This window comes from Rosa rugosa, chromosome 4 (assembly GCF_958449725.1).
Source record: "Rosa rugosa chromosome 4, drRosRugo1.1, whole genome shotgun sequence".
Classification (NCBI taxonomy): domain Eukaryota; kingdom Viridiplantae; phylum Streptophyta; class Magnoliopsida; order Rosales; family Rosaceae; genus Rosa; species Rosa rugosa.
In genome coordinates, this window is record NC_084823.1 from 24,950,704 (window position 1) to 24,974,406 (window position 23,703).

Genomic DNA, 23,703 nt, shown 5'->3' on the forward strand with positions numbered 1-23,703 from the left:
AAAAATCTCCCCCCTAATTTCGTAAATAATGTTTATACTTGTGAATATCTTTGTGAATATTATACTTTGTTTTAATTTTAATTGTTTAATTGTTTGACAATGACAGGTGTACCCTAAATCCCCGGAATAGAACGATCCCTATTTGCTTATACTACTAACGATATTTTCAGGGTTAAATTATGCGCTTGCTTTGAGCGTATCATACATGCAACGCATAAATTATGAAAAAAAGAGTGTGTCTTTTAGCAAGAATGTGAAGAGATGGAGACAAGATGAACTTGCAGCTCTCCTAGAAGTGACTAGAGTGGATAAACATGAAAAATACTTGGGTCTGCCAACAGAGATTAGCTATTCCAAGACTGAAGTTTTTGGGTTCCTAACTGAGAGAGTAAGGAAACGTACTCAAGGTTGGAGAGCAAAGACTTTAAGTGCAGCTGGGAAGGAGATAATGATCAAGGCAGTGACACAATCCATCCCTACCTACGTCATGAGCTGCTTTGAACTTCCCAAACATTTGTGCTTGGAAATGCATAGCTTAATGGCCAAGTTCTGGTGGGGGGACAAACTTAATGTGAAGAAGATACATTGGCTAGCTTGGGAGAAATTGTGTGTACCTAAATCTGAGGGGGGTCTTGGATTCCGGAATACGGTGCATTTTAATCAGGCACTTCTTGCGAAACAAGGGTGGAGAATCCTTCAAAACCCAGATTCGTTGATTGATAGGATGTACAAGGCAAAATACTTCCCGAACTGTGGTTTCATGGAGGCCAAGGGGAGGGGGAAGAGTTCATCGTATGCATGGAAAAGCATCATGCATGGCCGTGAGCTTTTAAGGAAGGGGATAAGGTTACAGATTGGCAATGGCAGCCAGGCTTACGTTTGGACAGACCCATGGCTACCGATTGCACATAGCTTTAGACCTATTTCTGTGCCAATGGAGGGACTGGAAGATCTCACTACTAGAAAAAGGGTCTAAGGGGACACATAACATGTGTGCCTTTTGATACCTATAGGGACAAATATGTGTCTCCATTGAGCTATAGAGACACATCATATGTGTGCCTATTGCTAGTGTTCCTATTGCTAAATGGCACACATATCTCATACTCATGTGTCCCCAAATAACACAATGGGGCCCATGGTTTCTTAAACTACAATACACTACAAATACTATACAATTATACAAATACATTGCACCAAACTGGGGACACTTTCTACATCTGTGCCCATAGCTCATCCTCATCATCATCATCATCATCATTATTTATTTATTTTTCATAATTCAATGCATAGACAAAAAGAATAAGAATAGAAATCAAATTAAAAGACAAGAGAATACTAATCACAATATCATTATAGTGATTATACATTTCATTAAACAACTCTGTCCAAATCATCCAACAATACATAAACAAACTCCAAAACTGAGGATTACATTCTCTCCCAAAAACTACTCAACTCCAAGCGATCCAATAGAGGAGAACCCCTCTATATCAGGTAGAATTAATTCCATAGAATTTTAAAACATGGAAATCCTGAGTAATTTAGTAGTACTTGTTCCAATATTGCTTCAACTTCCTTTATAGAACCACATATTTCTGCCTGGTTAGAGCTTGCCACAGATGAATGAAGCCTGGAAAACAAATGAAGAACCACCTAGTTAATTACATAAGTACAGCAAGGCCAAGTATCTAGCTTATGTATAATGCACCACTGTGAATCATAATAATCTAAACTTGAACTCTAGACATGGATCCATTAGTAGATTCTTATATAAACCTCTACTTCCAATTTCCCTCCCACTAAAGTTTAGTTACATAGCTGAATCATAATCAAACATAGCTAAAAGAAGATAAAATCAAGATATCCAACTATACAGCAAAATCAATAATCAAACTAAAATTTCAAAGTCATTACTTGGATACAGGGATAGTAACAGTAAATTACCAGATGTAATAGCCTTCTTTATAACTTCAAAACCAAGATTTGAGACCTACTCAATCTCGACCCTCTCCCTTGAGTTGGTCTCTAGTATCTCTAGTTCTCTACCGTGCTCTATGCTATGTTGTTGTCCTCTTATGGGGTCACTGAATTGGAAGTAAAACCTGAAGCAAATGGCTAGTTAAAAACAAGAGTATATGACAATGAAAGGCATATATATTAAGCGAACGAAACCCAGTGCTTACTATAGACTTAATTATTCCTAAATCTTCTATATCTTAGGACAGTAGTGGAGAGACCAATTGAACTAAAACTTGCAGATTTTATGAGATCTCTTGTCTCTTGTTCTTGATCAAACTACCTTCATTCTTCATCAAAAGACTTCTAATGAAGGCATGAATTTGTGTGATAAAAATACAAAAGATGCTCTTCATAGTCCGAATCAATTCAGCAATGATTCTACTTAACCACAAATTTGAAATAAAACTAAGATGCTCAACTCAGCAATGAATTGTCATTGCTTTATTCGGTCAAAACATCGTTATGTGTATAAAATTGGTAAACTTATTACTCAATATACATTTATTATTTGAACACATAATACAAACACAATAACAAGTTCAATTCACATAATCAGTTGCACCCATTATCAGCTGTGAGAATCCGTGACCTGTAAATTTTTCAGATTACAAATTGTAAGAGCATTGTTGATCAATTGATATAGTCAGTGCAACATATTAACCAATATCTAAACAAGGAAACAAATAAACTATCTGAATATAGCACCCCCTTATTAATGAAAAGATCAAGATTACCATTGTGTTGAGGGAAATTGGTCTCTTTCCATCGAATCCGCTACCACTCCAACTTCAACCTTACTGCTGATCCAAAGCGCACTAGACTTCCCCTCATCACCTGAGAAATCGACCAAAATCTCCTAGCCTAATCGAATCTACTGCAATCATGGTTTTGCTTCAAGTTAATTGGCTTGAAATCTCATTTAGATCAAATGCAGCCCAGATAAATTTGAAATCTACAATACATATAAAATGAAACCTGGAAGTAATAAAAAGAAAACCCATCATCAAAATAGAGTTTCTACCTCCATTCCACACAACAGAAACCATGGATCCAAACTAGAGTTTTCTTTGATTCAAGTCATGAAAGCCATAATATTTGCAATTAATTTCAAGAGAAAAAGCGTAACCTTTTCAGAAGTAAAAGCGATAAATAGCCCAACATATTGCAACCCTTGGGGGTTTCGGAGAGAGAGAGAACCAGAGGTAGAGAGCCGGAGATAGTAGATCTGCCCCGTCGTCGGGGAGCAGCACAGCAGATCCTGCCGGTCAGCAAACACCAACCGTTGTCCATACTGTCAGAAGAGGCTAGGCTGATCTGACTTCAGATCTGGACTCCGGTATTGTCAGGCCGAGAGAGAAAACTCTCACTTTGTGAACTCCTTTTTCCTACTGCGCGTACAAACCTTTCAGTGTTCGGGCGTTTGTATACTTGATACACAATAATATACATTGAAAAAAGAAGAAAGGACCCTCAGGAGAGAGACTGATGGCCAAAAACGCGGCACTCAGAGAGAGAAAGAGAATACAAGATACAGATTCATTGTGATTGACACATAACAAATACATATTACTTCCAATTGCATGTGCACAGTAGGTATATTTATTGAATGGGGACACATAATCTGTCCCTTTTCTGATTATGGGGACACATATCTTCTTTAGTCCCTATTTCTCATCTAAAGGCACAAATCCTTCATGTGTCCCCATTATATGTGTCCCCTTAGGCCTCTTTTCTAGTAGTGTCTAAAGGTTGAGGACCTTATTGATCCGGACGACAATGAGTGGCAGGTTGCGTTGCTAGAAGAAATCTTCACACCAATGGAGGTGGACCTAATTGTGCGGATTCCATTGAGTGTTAGTAGACCGGAGGACTGCTGGATCTGGCACCACGATAAAAAAGGTATGTGCTCTGATAAAAATGGCTATCATACTGCTAGAGTGTTGGATGGTGCTCCTAATAGAGCTTCATGCTCTACTAGGCCTGTGGGTTAAAATGGGAAGTATTGGAGGAGTGTGTGGCATGCAAAGGTGCCTCCCAAAGTCCGCATGTTTATTTGGCGACTCCTGAAGGGTATTGTGCCAACTAAAGGTGCTCTTCGACGTAGGGCAGTGCCCACTCATCTAGAATGTGTGTTTTGTCAAGGTGCTGAAGAAGATGATTTGCATGTATTCAAGGATTGTGGAATTGTTTCTAGCTTTTGGGCCCTCAGTGACTTGGGTCAAATGGCTACAAGGGTGAGTGCTGTAAGCTTGGATGATTGGATAAAGAATGTGATTGATGCATGCATGGGGTAACAACGTGACTTGTTTTTTGTCTACTTGTGGATACTCTGGTGTGAACACAACAATATAGTTTGGAACAAGGGCTTTTTAAATGCACCTAATGTTACAGAGTGGGGAGTAAAGTATTTGCACGACTACCAACAGGTTCATCTGCATGTGAAGATCAAAAATAGACGGGCAGGTGCTAAATGGAAGAACCCCCCTTCTGGAACGCTTAAAGTTAATGTTGATGGAAGCTACAGGTCTGAGTTGGGAGATAGTGGAATCGGGGTAGTTGTTTGTGATGAACAGGGTACATGCTTGGCAGTCATGGCGAGATATTTTCCTAAAGTGCTTTCTACGTTTCATATGGAAGCAGAATCCTTTAAGGCAAGCCTTCTCTTGGCTATCTACCAAGGGTGGGATGAATTTGAAATTGAAAGTGATTGCTCACTGATGGTTGCTGCTTTGACCCAGAATGCGGAAGACAGGTCTGATGTTGGGTGCATTATCGATGATTGTAAGTCATATATGGCATCTTTACACTCAATTAGATTTCTCATGTCTTTAGAGAAGCAAATGGTGTAGCTCATAGGTTAGCGCACCTTGCTAGTTAGGATTTTTTAGATGATGTATGGATAGATGAGACACCTGTGATTATCCAGGATGTCCTCTATGAGGATTATTGTAATCTTACTCGAGGTCAAGGCTCCATGTCCCCCTCGAGATCTATTTCAATTTCTAGGGTTATTATCACAAATGGTACCTGAACTATACCTCAATCTTATCGATGGTACCTGAACTTCAATTTTGATCACAACCAGTACCCGAACTTTTCGATTTCATTTTAAATGGTACCTAGAGCCACCTCCGGTAACTATTCCGACTAAAAACGGCATGGGAGGCAATCATAGTGATGATTTTTCATGATTTCAAGGGTTGCAATCATATATAGTGATGACTTTTTGGTAATAGACTTGCCTTGAACTTGTTTCTTTTATTTATTTATTTTAGATTTGGCTTTTTTGGCCGAAATAGTTACCGAATGTGGCCTTAGGTACCATTTAAAATGAAATCGAAAAGTTCGGGTACTGGTTGTAATCAAAATTGAAGTTCAGGTACCATCGATAAAATAGAAGATAAGTTCAGGTACCATTTGTGATAATAACCCCAATTTCTAATACAATAAGCTAGGCGTGGGGATGAGCCTCCCAACTTGGATGGGTTCCAAACCTCTTTAAAAAAAAAAAAAAAAAAAAAAAAAAGGTAGACAACCCGACAAGCAGATTTTCATGTTTCCATAGTAAATATAGAAGAATATTCACGTCATCCATTCAGAGTATGTAGCAGTACTACAAGTTTTCCAATATACTAACAAAGTGATTTTGGAAGGACAAGGATACATTTCCTTATCAAAACTGATACAAAATATACTATTTTATGAGCTGGATAAGTACCCCAAGATTATCCCCAGGCATTCAGATTCCAATTGCATCAAGAAGTTGAGAGTGTTGAGCAACAGAAACTAGTGAATTGGCAACAATGGCACCACTAGCAGCAACTGCAGGGACTCCAATGCCAGGAAAAGTAGAATCTCCACAGCAATAAAGTTGAGGAATCGGAGTGGAGTGCCCAGGAATAGAGTCTTTACCAGCTTCTACTGCTGGCCCGTATGTTCCTCGGTTCCTTCGAAGAAATCTTTGATGCGTCAATGGAGAACCAACTAACTTGACCTCGCATTTTTCACGGCTAAACCCAGGACCAAGTGCCCGCTCCACAGCTCTCCACATAACCTGAGTTACGAGTTAATTACATTTAAAAGAAATGCATGAGATGATAAAAACAGATATTATCTTTGCTTTTATACTCTTGAGAAAACATGAAGGAAAGTATACGCAAGTACCTCAGATCTTTCAGCTTTGAGCTCTTTGTATGCAGTACTTTTACGGTCCAATCCTTTCCACAAATCAAAGGGTTCAGTTCCTGGAAGATAGGCATGCAAGACATGTTTCCCAGGTGGTGCCAGATCCGGACTTAGTACACTTGGTACAGATATCAAAACAACATTCTGGTCAGCATCAACCCCTCTATCCCAATCATTGACAACTATATGATGAATTCCCAAGTTTTTATGCGTACACTGGTTGATAAGGACATTTTTCAGCACAATTTGTAATAGAAATAAGAAAAAAGTGGAAACTGAAGATAGATGAAATTAACCAAAGGGATTGTATTTTCACTAACCTCAGCATCAAATCCCAAATGAAGATGCATGAAGGATTCACATTGAGGGGTCATCTCAATCCTTTTCTCGTATGACTTTGGAACAACTTCTTTAGGTAATAGATTTAGAGTGTCCCACATAGATGCATTACTAACAACAGCCTTCTTAGCACGTATAAACTGCAGCACACATATTCTTCATATGTTTAAATATAAAACTCGATCCATAAGAGATAAGAGTTTAAATTTAGCTTTACATTTTGAACAGAATTTACTCACTTGTCCACTTCTTAGCTTGACCCCAGTGGCTCGACCGTTTTCAACAACAATTTTTTCCACATGACTTCCTAAAGAAATCCTTCCACCAAACTTCTGCATTCCCCGAACAAGAGCTTCAACAACTGCACCACTTCCATGAAGAGGGTATTCAAGACAGCAACCTGGCTTATACCACTCCGCAAACATATAAACCTGAAAAATTGGAGAATAAAAGTGTAATATTATGTTGTAGTTATATGAGAATATCTTATACTGAACAATCTCGTTCAAACGGAAATCAATGAAAAGAAAAAACAATTGGACGCAGGTAACACAAAATGTAAACCATTAAAAGATCACTACCACTCAGTTAGGACTAACGCAGATGCACTTCCAGATAATACATGAGCATACATAAAACAATAAACTTGAATATCAATTTCTAAAGCTGCAGATTATAGGATAAGAAGAAAGATAATAATACCAATGATACCAAGAGTTACATAATATTTATAAGTGATTAAATATTAGATGTTAACAATATGCAGGCATGAAGGGTGTGATTTTCACACTCCACTTTTCATCATTTTCCACACTTACATTACCCTTTTATATATCTTAATGGTTTATATGTGCTCAAAAATGGATTGCAAATGTGTAGTTTTTTCACAAATGGAGTGCGAAAGCCAGTCCCCTTATTGAACACCAAAACCAAAAGTAGCCTAGCACAACCATAATAAACTCATTGCATATATAACAAGTTGGTCAACAAGCAAACAAGCTTCTGGGACACAAGCATATTCTAAGCATAGTTATAACAACCTCAAAAAAGAAAAAGCATAGTTATAACAACCGCAAAGAACTTCTGTAGAACTTAATGCATATATAGTTACCATCTCTGCTGAAAGTATACCATTAGATTTCACCCCAGCAAGCAAGAAAGCCAGTAGATCCACCCAATTACGTATAAAGGGATCTTTCAGTTCTAATGAGTCCATGATTTCTGAAAATGGTCTTAGTAGCTTTGTGGCACCAAGCGCTCCCTTAGGTCCCATTTGAGCAAAAGATTTTAATAGAGAGGGAGCATATCTAGCTCCAGCAGTAGAAAGAACACCCAAATCCCCTCGGATAGAAAGTGGAGGCAGAGCCATTGCAGCTGCAGACATTGGAAGAATGGCATCCTGTAGAGTTTAGAAGAGTTTCCATTTTCATACAGGAGCTAAAAAAGTGACAAAGAAGAACTGTAGATACAATAACATGTATAACATATGCATATGCCTTTTTAGAAGAAATATGATGTTCACTGATATTAAAATCAGCTATCATTGCTTTTTCTTTATAATTTCAAGGAGTTGGTAATAGCCAATAAAATTCCTTTCATTATTGATGGCACTCACCAAAAGCTTTTTCCATTCTTGAACAGCATTTGCACTTGCATACTTCTCAAGGTCCTGGAAGAAAGAAAACCAAACATAGTGAATAGAACTCATTGACTACAAACGGCTCAGGGAAAGAGAGGTTAGATCGTGAATTAATAAAGGGGATGAGATAAAATCCACCAACATGCATGCTTATTGATCAAGGATAGCTGTGAATTTCTGTTTGTTACTTCAATTCTTACAACAAAGTATGTAGCACTTAATGAAATCATAAATTTATGAACTATTTGTGCATCATCAGGAACCTAAATAGTAAATGGTTAAATGTTTAAATTGGTGTAGACAGCAGATCTCAGGAATATCTTCATCATAATCTGTTGAGACCCGTGTTAATCTCATAGTTTCCAAAATAAAGGGTTCTATGTATGCATGCATATTTATTTGTACCTACTACTCCTAGAGGATTAACAATGACCTGATTAACAACCAAGCAATATTTAATATAGACAAACCAATGCTTAACATATGAAACATGCATAAAACTCACAACCAGATTCCACCTTGAAAAAGTCTGTGGGACCAATGCGCGACAGAAATTCACCTTCAGGTAGGTAGACCATCCATGAATCATAACTGGCACAAGGAATTGTCTCACCCAATGCATCCAGAACCTGGAAATGATTGCAATATTATTGGACTCATCTCCTTGGAGAATCCATGAGTATTTATCTAAATTACCACACTCAAAGGTTAGGATAAGCAATTATACTCATTTGCCACTTTTGGAACACCAAAGAGCTAAAGCCAATAGTCTTGTATCTCCAAAAGAGTTCGTATTGGAAGAAGCAATAATTAAATTTAGTTATTATTATTGGTGGTCTTAAGTAGATAAGAAACAACCAAGTAATTCTCTGTTACCAAAATACCACCATGGTTTAATCAAAGGGGAAATGTCAAGGGCATTGATTATATCAGATAAACTGTAAACATGTCAAACATATTCCACAATGATTTTGAGCTTGACATAGCACTTTATACTGTTTTTATCCATCTTGGTCATGCTGCAAGCTTGATCAATGGTATCGATGGCAAGAAACTGAAATATAATCTCAAGTAATACTTGAGTAACACTAAAAGTAGGTCCATAAAATCATGACTTAAAAGTAAGAAAAGAAAAATGAAAGAACAAGTTACTTGTCCAAGAGGATTGGCCTGAGGGCCTTTGGATTGAAAACCAGAGAACAAAGATGGGCCGGAGTCAAATTGAAAGCCTTTAATCTCAAATGAATGAGCAGCACCGCCGGGTAGATCATGACTCTCTAAGACAAGGACATCTTGCTGGTACCTAGCTAATAGCCCGGCACAACACAATCCACCTATACCACTCCCAATGACTACAACATCAGCCTCTGCTTTGCCTGCACCACAAATGGACACACTGTCACAACTGAAACAAACATCAAGCCTTACAAATTGCCAACAGTACTATCCTACTTTGGTTAGCCACAGAATTCTATTCATTCCTAGAAAAAATGAAAATTAATGCGAAATTGATATATCAAGAGAGACCTGGGAATGGGGTAGTTTTGATTTGCTTGAGGGAGACAGAGCCATTTGAAGAGTTTCGCGCCAAAACTGATTTTCTGAGGGATTTGGTGCTAGTGTGAGAAAGAGGTTGGAGAAACTGCAGAGTATTTGGGAATGAGGACATTGCCGCCACAGTTGACAATTGATAAAGCTCAGTGTTCTCAAATGCCTCTGTATTCTGATTGATTCAGCAGCAGCTGACGCTGAGTTTTGAAGGTAGCCACGTCAAAGGTAACTCCCCTCATTATCTATCTATCTTACCTTTAATTAGCAGCCATGAGAAAGCAGCAACCGTGTGCACTTGTGAAGCACAAGCTCCACAACCTTTCAAATTATAGATTAAATCAACGACGTCCGTCTGTCAGATGTGAAAGAAGACTCAGTTGCCACATGGGACAGCGAAGATGAAAGTGGGAACGGGATTTTTACCATAGGGGCATTTTAGGGAGAAGGAGAAGCACGTTTATTCTCAAGGGCCTCAAGCAGTCAAGCTCACAGTCAAGGTATGCTTCGTCTTGACCGACGTTTGTGGTTTTGTTTGTGATCGTTTCTGGTGTTTGCGTTTCAGCTCTATGATTTCATCCACCCAAGGACCAAGAGTCATTTCAGTAAGCTGATTCGTCACAGGCTTTGCATGAGCAAGGTCAACAAGGCCTCCTTCATGCCGTCCCGATTGATTAGGTATATGCAGGGCCATGAGGATAAGATTGCTCTGCTCTCAAGGTCACTGTTCTCAAGGCTATGTGTTGAAACCAAAAAAATTCACATTTCCATTTACTTTTGAGGCCAGTCTCATTGAACGAAAATATGAGTGCTTTATTTGTAAAAAGAATTATGAATAGAAGGCTAAGCCCACGTCACATTCTTCTGCTGAGAAGATAACTGTGGTTATTGGAGTTCAACTACAATTCATACAGAGAGGTTCCCTTTATGAGATTAAAGCGGTCTTATCACTGTTTCAATTTACAACAGACACAAGAGGTTCAAATATAACAGACACAAGAAGTTCATTTCAACTCAATCTGGTTAGCAGTGCACTATATATAAAGGCCATGCTAACGTAAATGAGGGGAGAAGCACAAAACAAAGAGAAGAATCAGATCCCCTGCGACAACAAAGGAGAACAAATTTTCAAAGTAGGAGAAGTTCGTGCTTTCAAAGGTTCGAATCCTTTCGGAGCAGTCTTCTTTTCTTTTTACGCAGGTCTTGTTCTATTCTCTTGATCAAGCCTATCGAGGCTCTTGAGTTGCAGTCCCAAATCAAACTGGCGGAGGCCCTTGCAGCAGCCCTGATGGAGTCCTTACACTGTAGCAGTCCCAATGATTCCTTTGGTTCTTTGTTACTGTAGCAGTTCAGCACGGAGTCCATGTATTGTAGCAGCTCTGCTGGGGTTTCTCTTTGTTACTATAACAGCTCTGGGAGGTGGTCTACTGGAGGCCTTTGCATTGTAGCAACCACATATAACAGTTCAATGCTCCTTTGCAAGGTAGGTTTCCCTGATGACAAAACCATGTGAAACCCGATGAGATTCTTTGCCCACAAAGTCACTTGCTAGTGACTCAAGGCCTCGCTCTCCCTTTTAAATCCCTCGTGGATCCCTCTGGTTACTCTGGAGATTGAAATCCCTTGTGGATTGTTACTTGTTACTTTGGCTACTGGTTACTTTTGCTCTGGTTACTTTGGTTACTGGATACTTTGGTTACTATGGTTACTTCTGGTTACCTTGTTACTATACCAATTCCACAAACGAAAGTTACCAAAACCAAACACAAACCAGTACACAATTCCACCACAAAAGGCCATAGCTATCCCTGCTCCACCAAACAGCTTTTCCTGGATTCCATGTTCCCTTTCCAAAGCACCAATTCACTCACTGGTAACCCCTAAACCATATAGCTAAAAGCTTGTCCCAATCTCCAGGTTCTCTTTCTAAAGCACAAACAAAAGGTGCAAGAAAAAAAGTATAAACAAAATCCTCACCCTTGAGTTTAAACTCTGGAGCTTTGACACTTTAGCTGCTGTTCTGTTTTAAACCTGCACAAAAGAGTTCGGTCAGCTGCAGCCTTTGGTACATTGTAATACAATTGGGGTAAGTGTCTTTTACGTTCAAAAAAAAAAAAAAAAAAAAAACAGAACAAATTTGAAAGCTTCGGAGAGGTGCCGGCATAAAAAGCTGAAGCAGATAAGTCTTGTATGAAACTTTAATCCAAGTATAGTGAATGTCAACAAAGCAATTCCAGAAATTGACAAAAGCACAAAGCAAAAAAAAGAAAGAAGAATGAATGTTCTGGGCGCGTTGCAAATCAAGGGGACAGTTTAATTAAGCTCTGCATAAGACAAAAAAAAGGCTTCATTGTCAAAATGCAAGCAAAGTTCTTTCGTACTGGGCTTGTGAACACAAGGGAAGAAAACCAAGACAATCAAAATGTTCCATGAAGGCAAAGAAGTTGAATTGGATGATAAAGCGAATCTGGCCTCACCCACGAAACGACGGAGACTTTGAATTGGATGCTACCCGAATCTGGGACTGATGGACCTTGTTTGTGTGATAGTTGGGTCTATTGTGGGAATAGGGAAGCTTGTCGCTCCAAATTTGGTGTGCTGAGTTGAATCTATACCTTGCTGGCTTTACTAAATTGATTAAAGTTTGATGCTTTTTTATGTTTCTGAGTTTGTCATGAATGTACTGAGGCTACATATATATAGTTTAAAATATTACTGTATGAAGGTGATATTGTTAATATCTTGATGGATCACAAGTTGAGGTTGATTTGGATGGCTGTTTATGAAATCCCAGCAACTCCTAAGCGACAAGTTCGATAATTAAACCCCAAATTACCGGACATTTACTTGAAATTACGACCAATTACGACTATGTCGAAGTAAATGAAGCACTATTTTCATTTCTTTACTTATTACCCTCACAAGGTGTGTCCAAACTACTAAGGACACCCAGAGCCATAACTTGACATCTCTTCCCTCATTCACACCCATTATCAATTCTTTACTTTTCGTGCAACTTCTTTTCTAACCGGTAAACAAGTCCACAATTGCAATACCAAAACATACATTGATCATCCAAACTGAGTTCTCAATTCAAGCATAAAATCCAAACACCCAGAATAAAACAACTTTAACAATGTCAAACTCATAACCGGTCCATTTCAATTTCAACTCACAATTCAATCAATTCATACCAAGACACACACAGCCCATTCTGCACACGAAATCAAACCGCACAATTCCAGGTTTGCTTCTCTAGTTTACCTTTGTTAGTTTCTGGTGTTGTAACAAAAACTTTGTTTCCCAAAGCTTGCTGCCGAAACTGGGTTGGTGATGAATTGATGATTTCTCGTGCCACAACCCAGAAAGCTTCACAATATCTTCTCTACAAGTGTAGTCACAACTGAAACCAAGCCCAGAAGCGCCGGAGAAGTCGTCGGCGGCACCCACAACGTCGAACCCGAAACAAACCCAGAAACCAGTTTGTCAAAACTTGATCTAATCGAAAATATAATTACACTAGAGTGTAGAGTATGACGAGAGGATCGATTTTCATACCACATACAGCCAAATCGCTCGCCGGAATTTGCAGAAACTCACCGGAGCAGTCGGACATTCCCACCGTCGATTCTTCTTTCTCGTCGGGTGCATGGACGATCTGAGCTCACCTGCGTGACGGCGACGAAGAGGCGAAGAAGAAGGTGCCCTCGCGGTGGCCTGAGGTAGCCGGACGGTGGAGCGCCGGCCGGGTCGGGTCGCGGGTGCGTCACAGGTCAGAGACTCCAATCTCTCTCTATCGTTCATCCAATCCTATGCCTATTTATAGGCTCCTTCAAGTGCGTTTTGGATGGCTGTGATCAAGCGGTGGAATTATGGATGGCTGGGATGAAGCGGTGGCTGGATGGATGGCCACGATCGCACAGTTGGTTTTTCTTTTATTTTTCTAAAATCCCATAACTTTGAAAAATCGCTATAAATAGCTCGATTAGTCGAAAAATTCCCCGAAAATTTCCACGAACTCGTCGGGTCGTGTACTTTATTATCCAACTCCTAGATTGATGATTTAACTTTATGAAAATTTCTGAAAATTCCCTCGAGCATCTTGACACTCATCGAGATCGTTAAATAATTTCGCGTACGATCTCCATTAAGGACTAGAATCTAGACATGTCAAAGCTGTAATGGTGTGTCAACTCAATGTGATCAAAAACAACAGCAACGTATCATGAGTTCGTTCAAACAGCAACCGAGCTATTCTGGCAACAAACACAAGTGACCACAATACCGAGAACAGCTGCAGCAAGAACTTGATTGGAAGTGTGACCAAGGACTTCCTTGAGCTTTTTTTGGCTGATTGGATACACTTAGAATAATTACCCTAGGACTATATTTAGCACCTGTGTCAAAGCAGTAGCAAGTCGTTATAAGAAACATCAAAATTCAACATTGACAAATCAGAAAGACAGAGAAAGAACTGGTGTTATGTGCATCACAGAGGAGTAAATTAAGCACAAAACATGGAAGTGGAGAATGCAACTAAAACTTATTAGAGCTATAAAATGAGATGAGACTATAAAATCTATGAAAATCTGCTCATGAGATCTGAGTAATCTGCTGGTTATCGGATTTAGTAGAGAAAATCTGCTCTAACTGGTAGGAAAAGTCGTGTTCCTCGGAATCAAAGTTGATATTGGGTTGACGCTGGTGTGATGTGGCGGCTGTGTGAGAGTGGCGGTATGTCAGGAGTGGGCTATGGAAGAAGGGTGAATGGTAAATGCAGTTCATTCCTGACATATTTTACAGTTCTTAGCATTATGTTTACTCTCCCAATTTTGGTTACTCTCGTAAATAAATTTAAAATCTCATCTAAGTAATGGTGTTCAAATAGTGCAAGATGCTCTGATTATTTGCAGCTAAGTGCTTTAGTGCTGATTTTCATATCTCATCGTAATGATGAAATGGAATATGATCGGACATGTCACTTTAAAAAGTTGTTACCGACTAATGTGATCCTAAATGGCTTATGTTATTTTTCTTTGTTTCTTTTGTGGTGGTCACCAAACCCTCCTGGCAGTATCATATATCATAAACATCTTATCAATATTAAGTAAAATGATTGTAGGATGAGCTTAAAAAAAGTAAAGTAGTAGCATATTTGAGTTAACTTGGGTATTAGAAAGCTCAGAGCTGATCTCATTGGGTTATGCATATCCATCTTTTTTGCCTAACTTTTGAAATCTAAAATGCTTTGTTGAGTCCCTATTACATTTCCATCAAAAAAAAAATTTCATGGGGATACTTCAAGTAGCTATAATTGTAGGTCTAGTTGTGAAGTTTCTATGTAGTAAAGATGACTTCTATAGGAGTTTAGTATTAATTATTTCTTTTTATTGCATCTATTTATGCCTTTATGAGCTTTAAGTTTTAGATAAAGAAGGTTGTGCTACTTTTTTAGCTATGACATGTTCAATTCTTCTTTTTTTTTCAGGTTGCAACACTATAACAATCTAAGGATCATCTTTCCAACCATGTAAATAGAAGATTGATCAAGCCATCAATTAATAATATATTATTAATATACCGACATCTCCGTCACTTGAGTATGGTTTTCCAAAAGTAACTTTCAATGCTACAACTTCGCTTCAAATAGTTATTCTTCCTAGGTTGCTCCAAAGGTTCAAGTAGCTAAAAATTATACTGCAAAGTAAGAAACAGATAGAATAAATAAATAGTTGATTTCAGTAATTAACTTCTCAAGTGAATCAACATACATAAGGGTTGTGAATCCATGATTGGTAACTGTTGCATCAGAAAACCGTAATAAAAATAATAAAAAATAAAAAATACAAAACAATATTCAAATAGCTTACGAAAGTCTTAAGAACCAGAACTTGACTTCTAAACCCACACTTGTTTCTGCAAGTGCACACAATACTGATTAGAGTACGATAGCTAGAAATAAGATATCAATACGCAAGTTATACATGCAAACAAAAAAGTCCGAGTACCTCATGGGAGCCATAGCCTTTCTTTAGATGTTTTCCTTCACCAGCAACTGGTAAGCCATCAACATCCTTGATAACATTTGTCGCTCCCCGACGGAAATGATGTTTATTGGAGCTTACATAAAATATAAGCATTATCAAAACCATTACAACATTAAGAAGAATCAACCAAAACCATTACAACAATAAGGACACCTAGTTTGTGTGTATGTGCCAAACTCTAGTTACTTGTTCAAGTTGTAATAGGAGTAGTCTTACAGATATCTGCAGAGATATTCTAATCATTGTACAATTCAATTTCCTTGACGCAGATTCTTTGCTTGTAATTCTCTATATAAAGAGGTCCTTATTATCAATGAAAGTACAGATCATATATGCTCTCCTAATTTTTGATTCCCTAAAACACTAATCATATTTTTAGCCAAAAATGTCTAACTTTGTTGGAATTTCTATACGTGATCTTATCACAATTCAAATGGGGGCAAAATATTCTGAGGTTTTCTGGATATTTATTACACTCAAAATTTCTTGTACATACAGACATTTCAGAGAAGTCTTGCAATCAACTAAAATTACTGTCTCAGTATCTGCAATTAGATGCACAAAAGGTTTAACAAGTGAACTCTAAGCCTTAACTCTATATTTGAAAACTATACCACTTGTAAGAAAATTTTAATACATAAACACACTCACCTAATACAAAACTTAGCACTACATAACATCCAATTTCCTAAACTTACCACACATGTTATACAACAATTAAGTTATACTTGGCTTAATTTCAATCACTAAAACTTTATGTGTAACAATGATTGTAGTGTATACTATACTTACCATAAACTATATAAACGTATTATGCAACAAAATTTACTAGAATATTAGTGAAAGAAGTAGAAAAGTATTGAAACAAACATCTCCTGAAGTTCAATTAACAAACTTTATATTTATCTCATACTTTCTACCATTTCTTTCAAATTCTCACCACAATCAATACTTGTATTCTTTGGACCTTGATTGTTTCCATTGACCCTAATATTTAACTCTTCGCATTTGATTCCTCTTCTATATCTCCATTACTTCTAAAAGCATCAACCATTCCAAGACAAAAATTATGCCTCTAAGCTCTTTAAGATTTCAATTTTATAATTTATGTCCATGATGTTATTCAAGTATTTGTCGCAACGAGTATATAATTGACCTGTAGAGTACCCAGAAGTGTAATTTTTAAACAACATATATGTATGTATATTAGTCATACATTATGAAGAATCAAAGAACAACTGCATAGGTTGAGAAGCAGATAATAAGAACAGGTGGCAACAGAATCACAGTAATCCGCGGTTCCACAACCATCTTGATCACCTAATCCAACTTAAGTTAATATTTTTTAACAGTATTACACAGTCATAAAAAAAAAAAAATAATAAAAAAAAAAAAAAAAAAAAAACGTTGTACTCAAAAGGTACATAACTTTTTCTGAAAAAAAAATTTATTCTCCAAATTTATAAGGCTATAAAGTACCTGAGATCCAGACTTTGAAGCTCGTTTCTGAACAACAAAGTCCATTAGTGGTGTAATTACATGAACAACCTTTCCAACACTTGTAGAAAAGAAAATTTAAAGCGGAGTTGGTTTATAAAATTCAGTACAGTAGATAACTCCAAATTTTTGTCTCTTTTTTAGAAAGAGTTCATTATCGAAGCAAAGAAGTTCATGGAGGTGGTGGCAGCGGTACTCTAGGAGCGAATGCCTGAGAAGATCTTGTCTTTCATGATGGCATCAATGGCTTAAACGCGGTAATGCAATAACTTCAGGATGCGTGGGTGTCCATGTGATGCCCCGGAAATTCGTATTTATTTTCCGAGGATTTTCCGGAATCTAATTTGTGGTTATTGGATGATTTTGTGGCTCGTGGATGGAGCGGAAGTGTTTCGGATGAATTTTTATTCGAAAAGTATGACTTTAGGGGGGTTGCTAAGGTTGAATTTTGATACGTTGAGATTCTCTAAAAACTTCCTTCACGAAAGTCGTACAGCGCGTCGATACGAGTTCGTGGACATGTCACTATGCCAATAACCTCATCAGACGACAGACTTTGACTGTCGTCTGATATGAAGAAAATCTGTTGTCTATTAAGCTGATATCTGATTGGTGTTCAGACGACAGTCAATGCCCGACGTCAGAAGGTGACTCAGACGACAGTCACCAAAAATATATCTGTCGTCTGAATGTTGCTCAGATATGCACAAACGGGTAGTATATGTGGTTAAATATGATATCAGACGACAGTCAAATGTTGTTGTTGTTTAACTTTAGCAACAGACTTTAATAATTTTCTATTGTATTAAAAAATATGAGACAACAATAAAGTGTCGACTGAATGTGTAGAATTTAGAAGTTTATTTTCAAAATCTGTTGTGTGAACTTCATTGACACAACATTTTCTTTCATTTATCTATTGTGTCTCTTATTCTAAAAGGACTTTTAATTGTCCTCTGATTGTGTGGATGCTTGAAATCTCTTTGTTATTTCTGATGTGTGTACTTCTTTCAAACCACAGTCATTGATAACATTCTATTGTTTGATATTGTTTAAAAAGACATTTATATGTCGTCTGAATATGGAGATAGTTGATGTTTGATTGTTACGTCTGTTGTGAGAAAGTATCATACATCACAATATTCTGTCGTGGGAATGAGACTAAGACTATAGAAATTTATTTTTGTCTGTTGAATCTTCTTGTTTCAGACAACAGTATTTTGCTTGAATTCTGTTGTTGGACGTTCAATTGTTCAACATTTTTATATTGTGTGATTTGGTTTAAAACCACAGAATTTGGCTTCAATGTGCCATACCAGAACCTGGAAATATACATAAACCACAATATATACCAATACCATTCATTTAGAAAATGGTACCATATATTCATCAAATATCTGGAAATCACTAACATATCCACTGCAAATCATGTACTACCATTTCCATATTCCACCAATGTACATCAACTGTTGAAAATAATCAACAGATTAAAATCCATGGAGGCTAAAAGTGACTAATCAGCTGCTAAGGTTAAAATGATCGATAATAGCAAAAGCCGATCATTTGGTTAGGCAAAAACCCTCCAATATCTAGCTATATAGGCATACTGATGTCAATATGCACAAAAACAGACCCTAACTATTCATGTACGACAAACCTCCTAGCACACACACTACATATCTGGAAACATGATAACATGCTTCGCCCATTCTACCCGAACTTGATCAATGTCCTTTTCTGTGTAAATAAGATTTGTCCTTCTTTCCCACTGCAAAAAACAAAAACCAAGACCCAAATCAAATCACTATCTTATATCCCAATGATAAAAAAGTCATACTGAAACCATGAAAGAGACCAAATATGGTATCAAAAACACATACTTTAGCTGCAAACTCCAAATTCTTATCTTCCACTATCTCCTTCATGTAGCGCATGATCCAATACCCACAAGTCTTACTATCTTTCTGCTCCGGAATGCCCTGAAAAAAAAATACACCATACCATATCAGAAGCACTTAAGAGTATAAAACCTTAGGTGATAAGACCCAAAAAAGGCAATTAACTTACAGCAAGATTTTTCCATTGAATGGTTTTCCTCCCTTTCTTATTCTTGTGTGCATTGTAGATTTTAATGGAGCTTGGAAATCAATAGTAGACCATCAGCATATATAATGCACAAACAACTCCTAGTTATCGACTTATACAGTGAAAAATCAGTTAACTCACTTGTCCAGAATTGTTTTCCATTCACCAGCGATGAGTCGCCTCTTTAACGGATCCATGAAGTGAATGGTTTCTTCAGCTGGATTCACAGCAGACAACGTCCAATGACCACTATATGCCATAAACAAAACTCATTATAAGTTTAAACTAGTTTATATAAAGCATTCACCAAAACGTAATATAACACAACATACTGCATAGTAATTCAATTTACACACCCTGAATTATATGGGACCAAATAAATCTGCCCAGACTTCCCATTTATGAACCGATTTGATACTAAGCGAGCTCGTTCGGTTGGATTTCCACATCCACTTGCACCCGTGTGAGCAGGGTCGACAAAGGCGACCATGTCATTCATCTTAGCCTTCTTCAACACACCTTGAAGGTAGCTACATCGACATTTCACAACATTTCAACTGATTTCACAAATGAAAAATCACAAAACCTGACAAATAATAGGTAACTTTAACGTGTTGCATTACCTCATGTAAAAAACAATGCAGCTGCCTGAAATTTCCAACAAGTGTGTCATAGCATAGATGTCCTTTCTAAAGACAAAGGCTTTATGTGGATGACCAAAAAGTTCTGGTCCAAAAGTGGCGTGGATGGTTGCCCCATTCCGCAATCCAATGTTTGCCCAAATGCATAAGTCCTTTAAAGGTGCAGGGAGATTCGATGGCAGGATTTGCAAGTCTTCCTTATCATCAAACATATCTTTCTGTGGCCTATTAGGAATTTTATGCTTTGGTTTTTTCTAATGTTGTAAAAAATAAGTTAGATTATATTCCATAATCACATATGCAGAAGTAAACACAAAGAAATTGAGTTACCTTCCCACCAGGTGCAGGGGCAATAACAAGGTTCCTCGGCCAAGCGACACAAGTCCCAATGGCATCCTTGACCTTCACTATCTCATCTTTTATGGGAAATGGCAGCAAAGCTTCAGGAACAACAGTTTCTGTGATAGAGACACGCAAATTCTCCTCTCCAAGTGGAACACCATGGATTGTTTGCTGTTTGGTCTCAAGGTCGACACTGATGACAGTTCCAATAGCCACAATGTTTTCCACCGTGTCAATGGCCAGTTTATACTTTGTCTCACCTAATTGTTCCTATACATGAAACAAATTAAATCCATACAATTCTATATCCAAAAATCCATATCAGCATACCTACAAAGTTCAAGTATTTAGGCAAGCACGATATTTACCTCTTCACCATGTACTGGTGCCTCTAGTACAATGACATCTTCTCTAACCTCCTCTTCCAATATCGAGTTTAACCGTACCCTCTCATCACTGGGCTGCACAATTTCCTCTTCAACCTCGATGCTCACTTCATCTCTTAAAACCAACTTCTTCTTCACACCCTTCAACTCAGCTTCAATATTATCATGTGTAGCCTTCTCCGCAGCCTTCTCCCCATGGCGAGAACAACTCCCTTGTCCTGAACCAAGCTCATTAACTGCTGTGACAGGTTTGGGGGACTCAACAGGCAGCTCCTTCCCATCGACCTTCGCTTCTAGCTTCGCAATCCTCTCAGTCCAATAAGCTCTCACCTCAGCAAGTTTTCTATCCCTCTCCTCCTCCCATGCAGTTCTTTCCTTAGCTAACAAAACTTCCTTCTCCTCCTCTAGTAGCTTCTTCAACGATAACCTAGTCCTCTGTTCAAAAGTCATCTTTTGCCGTTTTGGCAAGTTGAAATATAAATCGGGCTTGACATTGCCACCAACACCTCTAACCCTACCTCTATGCTCCAGATTCCCCAATGCAAGAGTGAGCACATCATCAGACCCAGATGTGGCAATTTCCCCTTCAGCCTCCCTTTTCCTTAAATGTTCCTGATTCAAAATATCCGCGTTAAATGCTGCAATAGCATTACATCCATGCATATATAAATTAATATGAACTTGATGTCCATACTTACAATTTTTTCGGCTTTCTTCTCTACCTCAGGTTGTTTGAAGTTGCCATTCCTATCTTGCCGAGCCTTGATCCACATTGTAGCTCTATCAAGTTCTTGTAAAGGGACACTTTCAGACTTTGACAAATGAAAACACAATGAATTAGTTAATATTCTGTACATATGTATTCAGATTTAGTTGACTCATCTAAATATAAAACTAACCAGTTCTTCCATTAAATTTGCATAACCTTTGCGTGACATACGATGAGGATATTTATTCTCCTTTCGCTTTGCAATTTGGGCTTCACGTATTTCCTGCAAACCATAACATAAGTAAATTAGAAACTGCAATGAATATTCATAGAGAGAGCACCTTCAGAAACCAAAAAACACAACGAATTTTATCAAATCAGTAACCTGGAAGGTAGCTGAAAGCCTATCAGCAACAAACTGGTGCCAAGTATCCTTCGTTATGCTTCGGTAATCATCTGGAGGATTTTCTAACAGTTCTGGTTCATCCATATAAGGGATGATGTACACGTTTGTTAACTTGCTCTTGAACTCTCTCTATTTAGTTGCAGCAGATGAAATCACCATTTTTTTAAGCTCTTTAGGCACCACAAATGCATCCTACATACATGTACAATAAACTAAGCTACTGTAATGCAAAGCTAATTAACATGTAGAATATATATAAACTAATCAAGCTGAAATATGGTCAGTAAGTACCTTTATAGATTCCCATATCTTTTCCTTTTCATCTAGATCCACTTCTCTCCAATCATTTATTGAGATAGGAATCTTCGTACGTGCCAACACCCCAATGTAAGACTGCATTTCTTTTGCAGCCTTACCAACAGGTTCTCCTTTTTCATTAAACTTCACAGTGAGCCTCTTTCCTCGGATAAGCCTGTTTGTAATGCGGCTCATCGTAACCATTCCTCGCTTCAGCAACTTCAATCCACCAGTTCTGTTTTCATCATCATCCTCCTCAGACTTCTTGGTCTTACTGGAAACAGACTTGTTCGTTGACTTGGTTGATGACACAGCTTTGTTGGACTTAGCAGTTATAGTCATGCTAGTCCGAGACTTCTTGGGGGAGGCAGCCTTTTTTGTAGTCCGACCCTTCTTGGGGGAGGCAGCCTTTTTTGTAGTCCGACCCTTCTTAGGAGAGGCAGCTGTTGATGTAGTATTAGACTTCTTGGGAGAGGATGCTTTTTTGGTAGTTTTAGATATGGGATTGGCAGCCTTTTTGGTTGATGTCTCAACCCCTTCAATAGCCGGAATTGGTGTTGCTGGTTTTGTCCTCGATCGTTTCATTGCCATAGCCTTAATCCTTAGAGCTATGGCTCTTGCAGAACTTGATGATCCAGCAGAGGGCGACATCATCTGAAACACATAACCCAAATGCATGTTGTTAGCTACATGTTAAATGGTTGAAAGTGGTCTGTGTATGTTATTCTAAACAGTTAAACAGACAAGAAGTATGACAAGAAGCAATAGTGTAACAAGAAGCAGTTAATAGTTAAACAGAATATCAATAAAAATTAACTAAAGCAATAGTGTAACAAGAAACAAATGGTTGAAAGTGGTCTGTGTATGTTATTCTTAAACTTGTAGCCTACTTAACAAAGCAAGAAATCAAAGCAAAGAAAAGCAGCCTATACTAATATCAGCCTATATAATTAAACACGTCGACCATCCTCATTCTCAATCCATATTCCTTCATCGCCATCTCGAATATAGGAGCTAGGCAGATCACCAACTACATCATCAAATGTCTCAATCTGTCACGCCCCGAATTTTGAATAATAAATTCAAATCCGAAACATGAATAATTACAATTACAAAATCCAAATCTCGAAACTTCGAGTTCATTATTACAATTCACTCTTACAAGCAATATTGTAAAGCTCAAATGAGCATAACACACCTCACAATAGAAAATCAGAATAACACACTTGCAGCTACTCTACGCAGCTCGATCACCTTCCTGATTTTCCTGACCTGTAGTAGTACCCGCTACACAATTTGAATAGTGTACCGGGATTGCAACAACACAAAACCCGGTAAGCTTTTGACAGCTCGTATGAGTAAACAAGAATGAACTGTTGATTTAATAAAATACATTTCCTTTAACTCAAGTATAGAAATGTAGAAACATCACAATTACAATGATCACCACAAAACCACTTCACTTTCTCACTCTCATATATATATAAATATATATATATATAAATATTATACACTTATGAGTCACTCCCCGTTACCCTCATAAGGTCACTCAACATTTGG

The 23,703-nt window shown here is 37.9% G+C and overlaps 3 protein-coding genes and 2 long non-coding RNA genes across 6 annotated transcripts; 2 read left to right on the forward strand and 3 right to left on the reverse strand.

Annotated features, from left to right (window-relative positions):
- The first annotated feature begins 205 nt into the window (after positions 1-205).
- On the forward strand, positions 206-976 carry LOC133744541 (uncharacterized mitochondrial protein AtMg00310-like). Its single transcript, XM_062172634.1, has one exon. It carries the CDS (start codon positions 206-208, stop codon positions 974-976), a length of 771 nt encoding a protein of 256 aa, XP_062028618.1.
- A 467-nt stretch (positions 977-1,443) lies between these two features.
- LOC133742990 (uncharacterized) lies at positions 1,444-2,821 on the reverse strand. The gene is made up of 3 exons (XR_009862854.1): positions 2,757-2,821; positions 1,948-2,105; positions 1,444-1,633 (listed from the first exon to the last, which is right to left on the reverse strand). It is a non-coding gene; the product is annotated as an uncharacterized LOC133742990 (long non-coding RNA).
- Positions 2,822-4,067: 1,246 nt separating this feature from the next.
- On the forward strand, positions 4,068-4,871 carry LOC133744542 (uncharacterized). The gene is made up of 2 exons (XM_062172635.1): positions 4,068-4,292; positions 4,386-4,871. Exons 1-2 carry the CDS (start codon positions 4,068-4,070, stop codon positions 4,869-4,871), a joined length of 711 nt encoding a protein of 236 aa, XP_062028619.1.
- Positions 4,872-5,591: 720 nt separating this feature from the next.
- LOC133706461 (prolycopene isomerase, chloroplastic) lies at positions 5,592-10,015 on the reverse strand. Of its 2 annotated transcripts, none has more exons than XM_062131998.1 (9): positions 9,713-10,015; positions 9,338-9,561; positions 8,704-8,814; positions 8,162-8,215; positions 7,658-7,945; positions 6,786-6,977; positions 6,528-6,686; positions 6,187-6,423; positions 5,592-6,076 (listed from the first exon to the last, which is right to left on the reverse strand). In XM_062131998.1, the coding sequence occupies exons 1-9, from the start codon at positions 9,852-9,854 to the stop codon at positions 5,762-5,764; spliced, it is 1,722 nt and encodes a 573-aa protein (XP_061987982.1). In that variant the 5' UTR covers positions 9,855-10,015; the 3' UTR covers positions 5,592-5,761. The 2 variants fall into 2 exon arrangements, with proteins under 2 accessions (XP_061987982.1, XP_061987983.1); XM_062131999.1 differs by having other exon boundaries at positions 8,745-8,814; positions 9,713-9,852.
- Positions 10,016-12,777: 2,762 nt separating this feature from the next.
- LOC133707157 (uncharacterized) lies at positions 12,778-13,522 on the reverse strand. The gene is made up of 2 exons (XR_009844957.1): positions 13,292-13,522; positions 12,778-13,136 (listed from the first exon to the last, which is right to left on the reverse strand). It is a non-coding gene; the product is annotated as an uncharacterized LOC133707157 (long non-coding RNA).
- Positions 13,523-23,703: the final 10,181 nt, after the last annotated feature.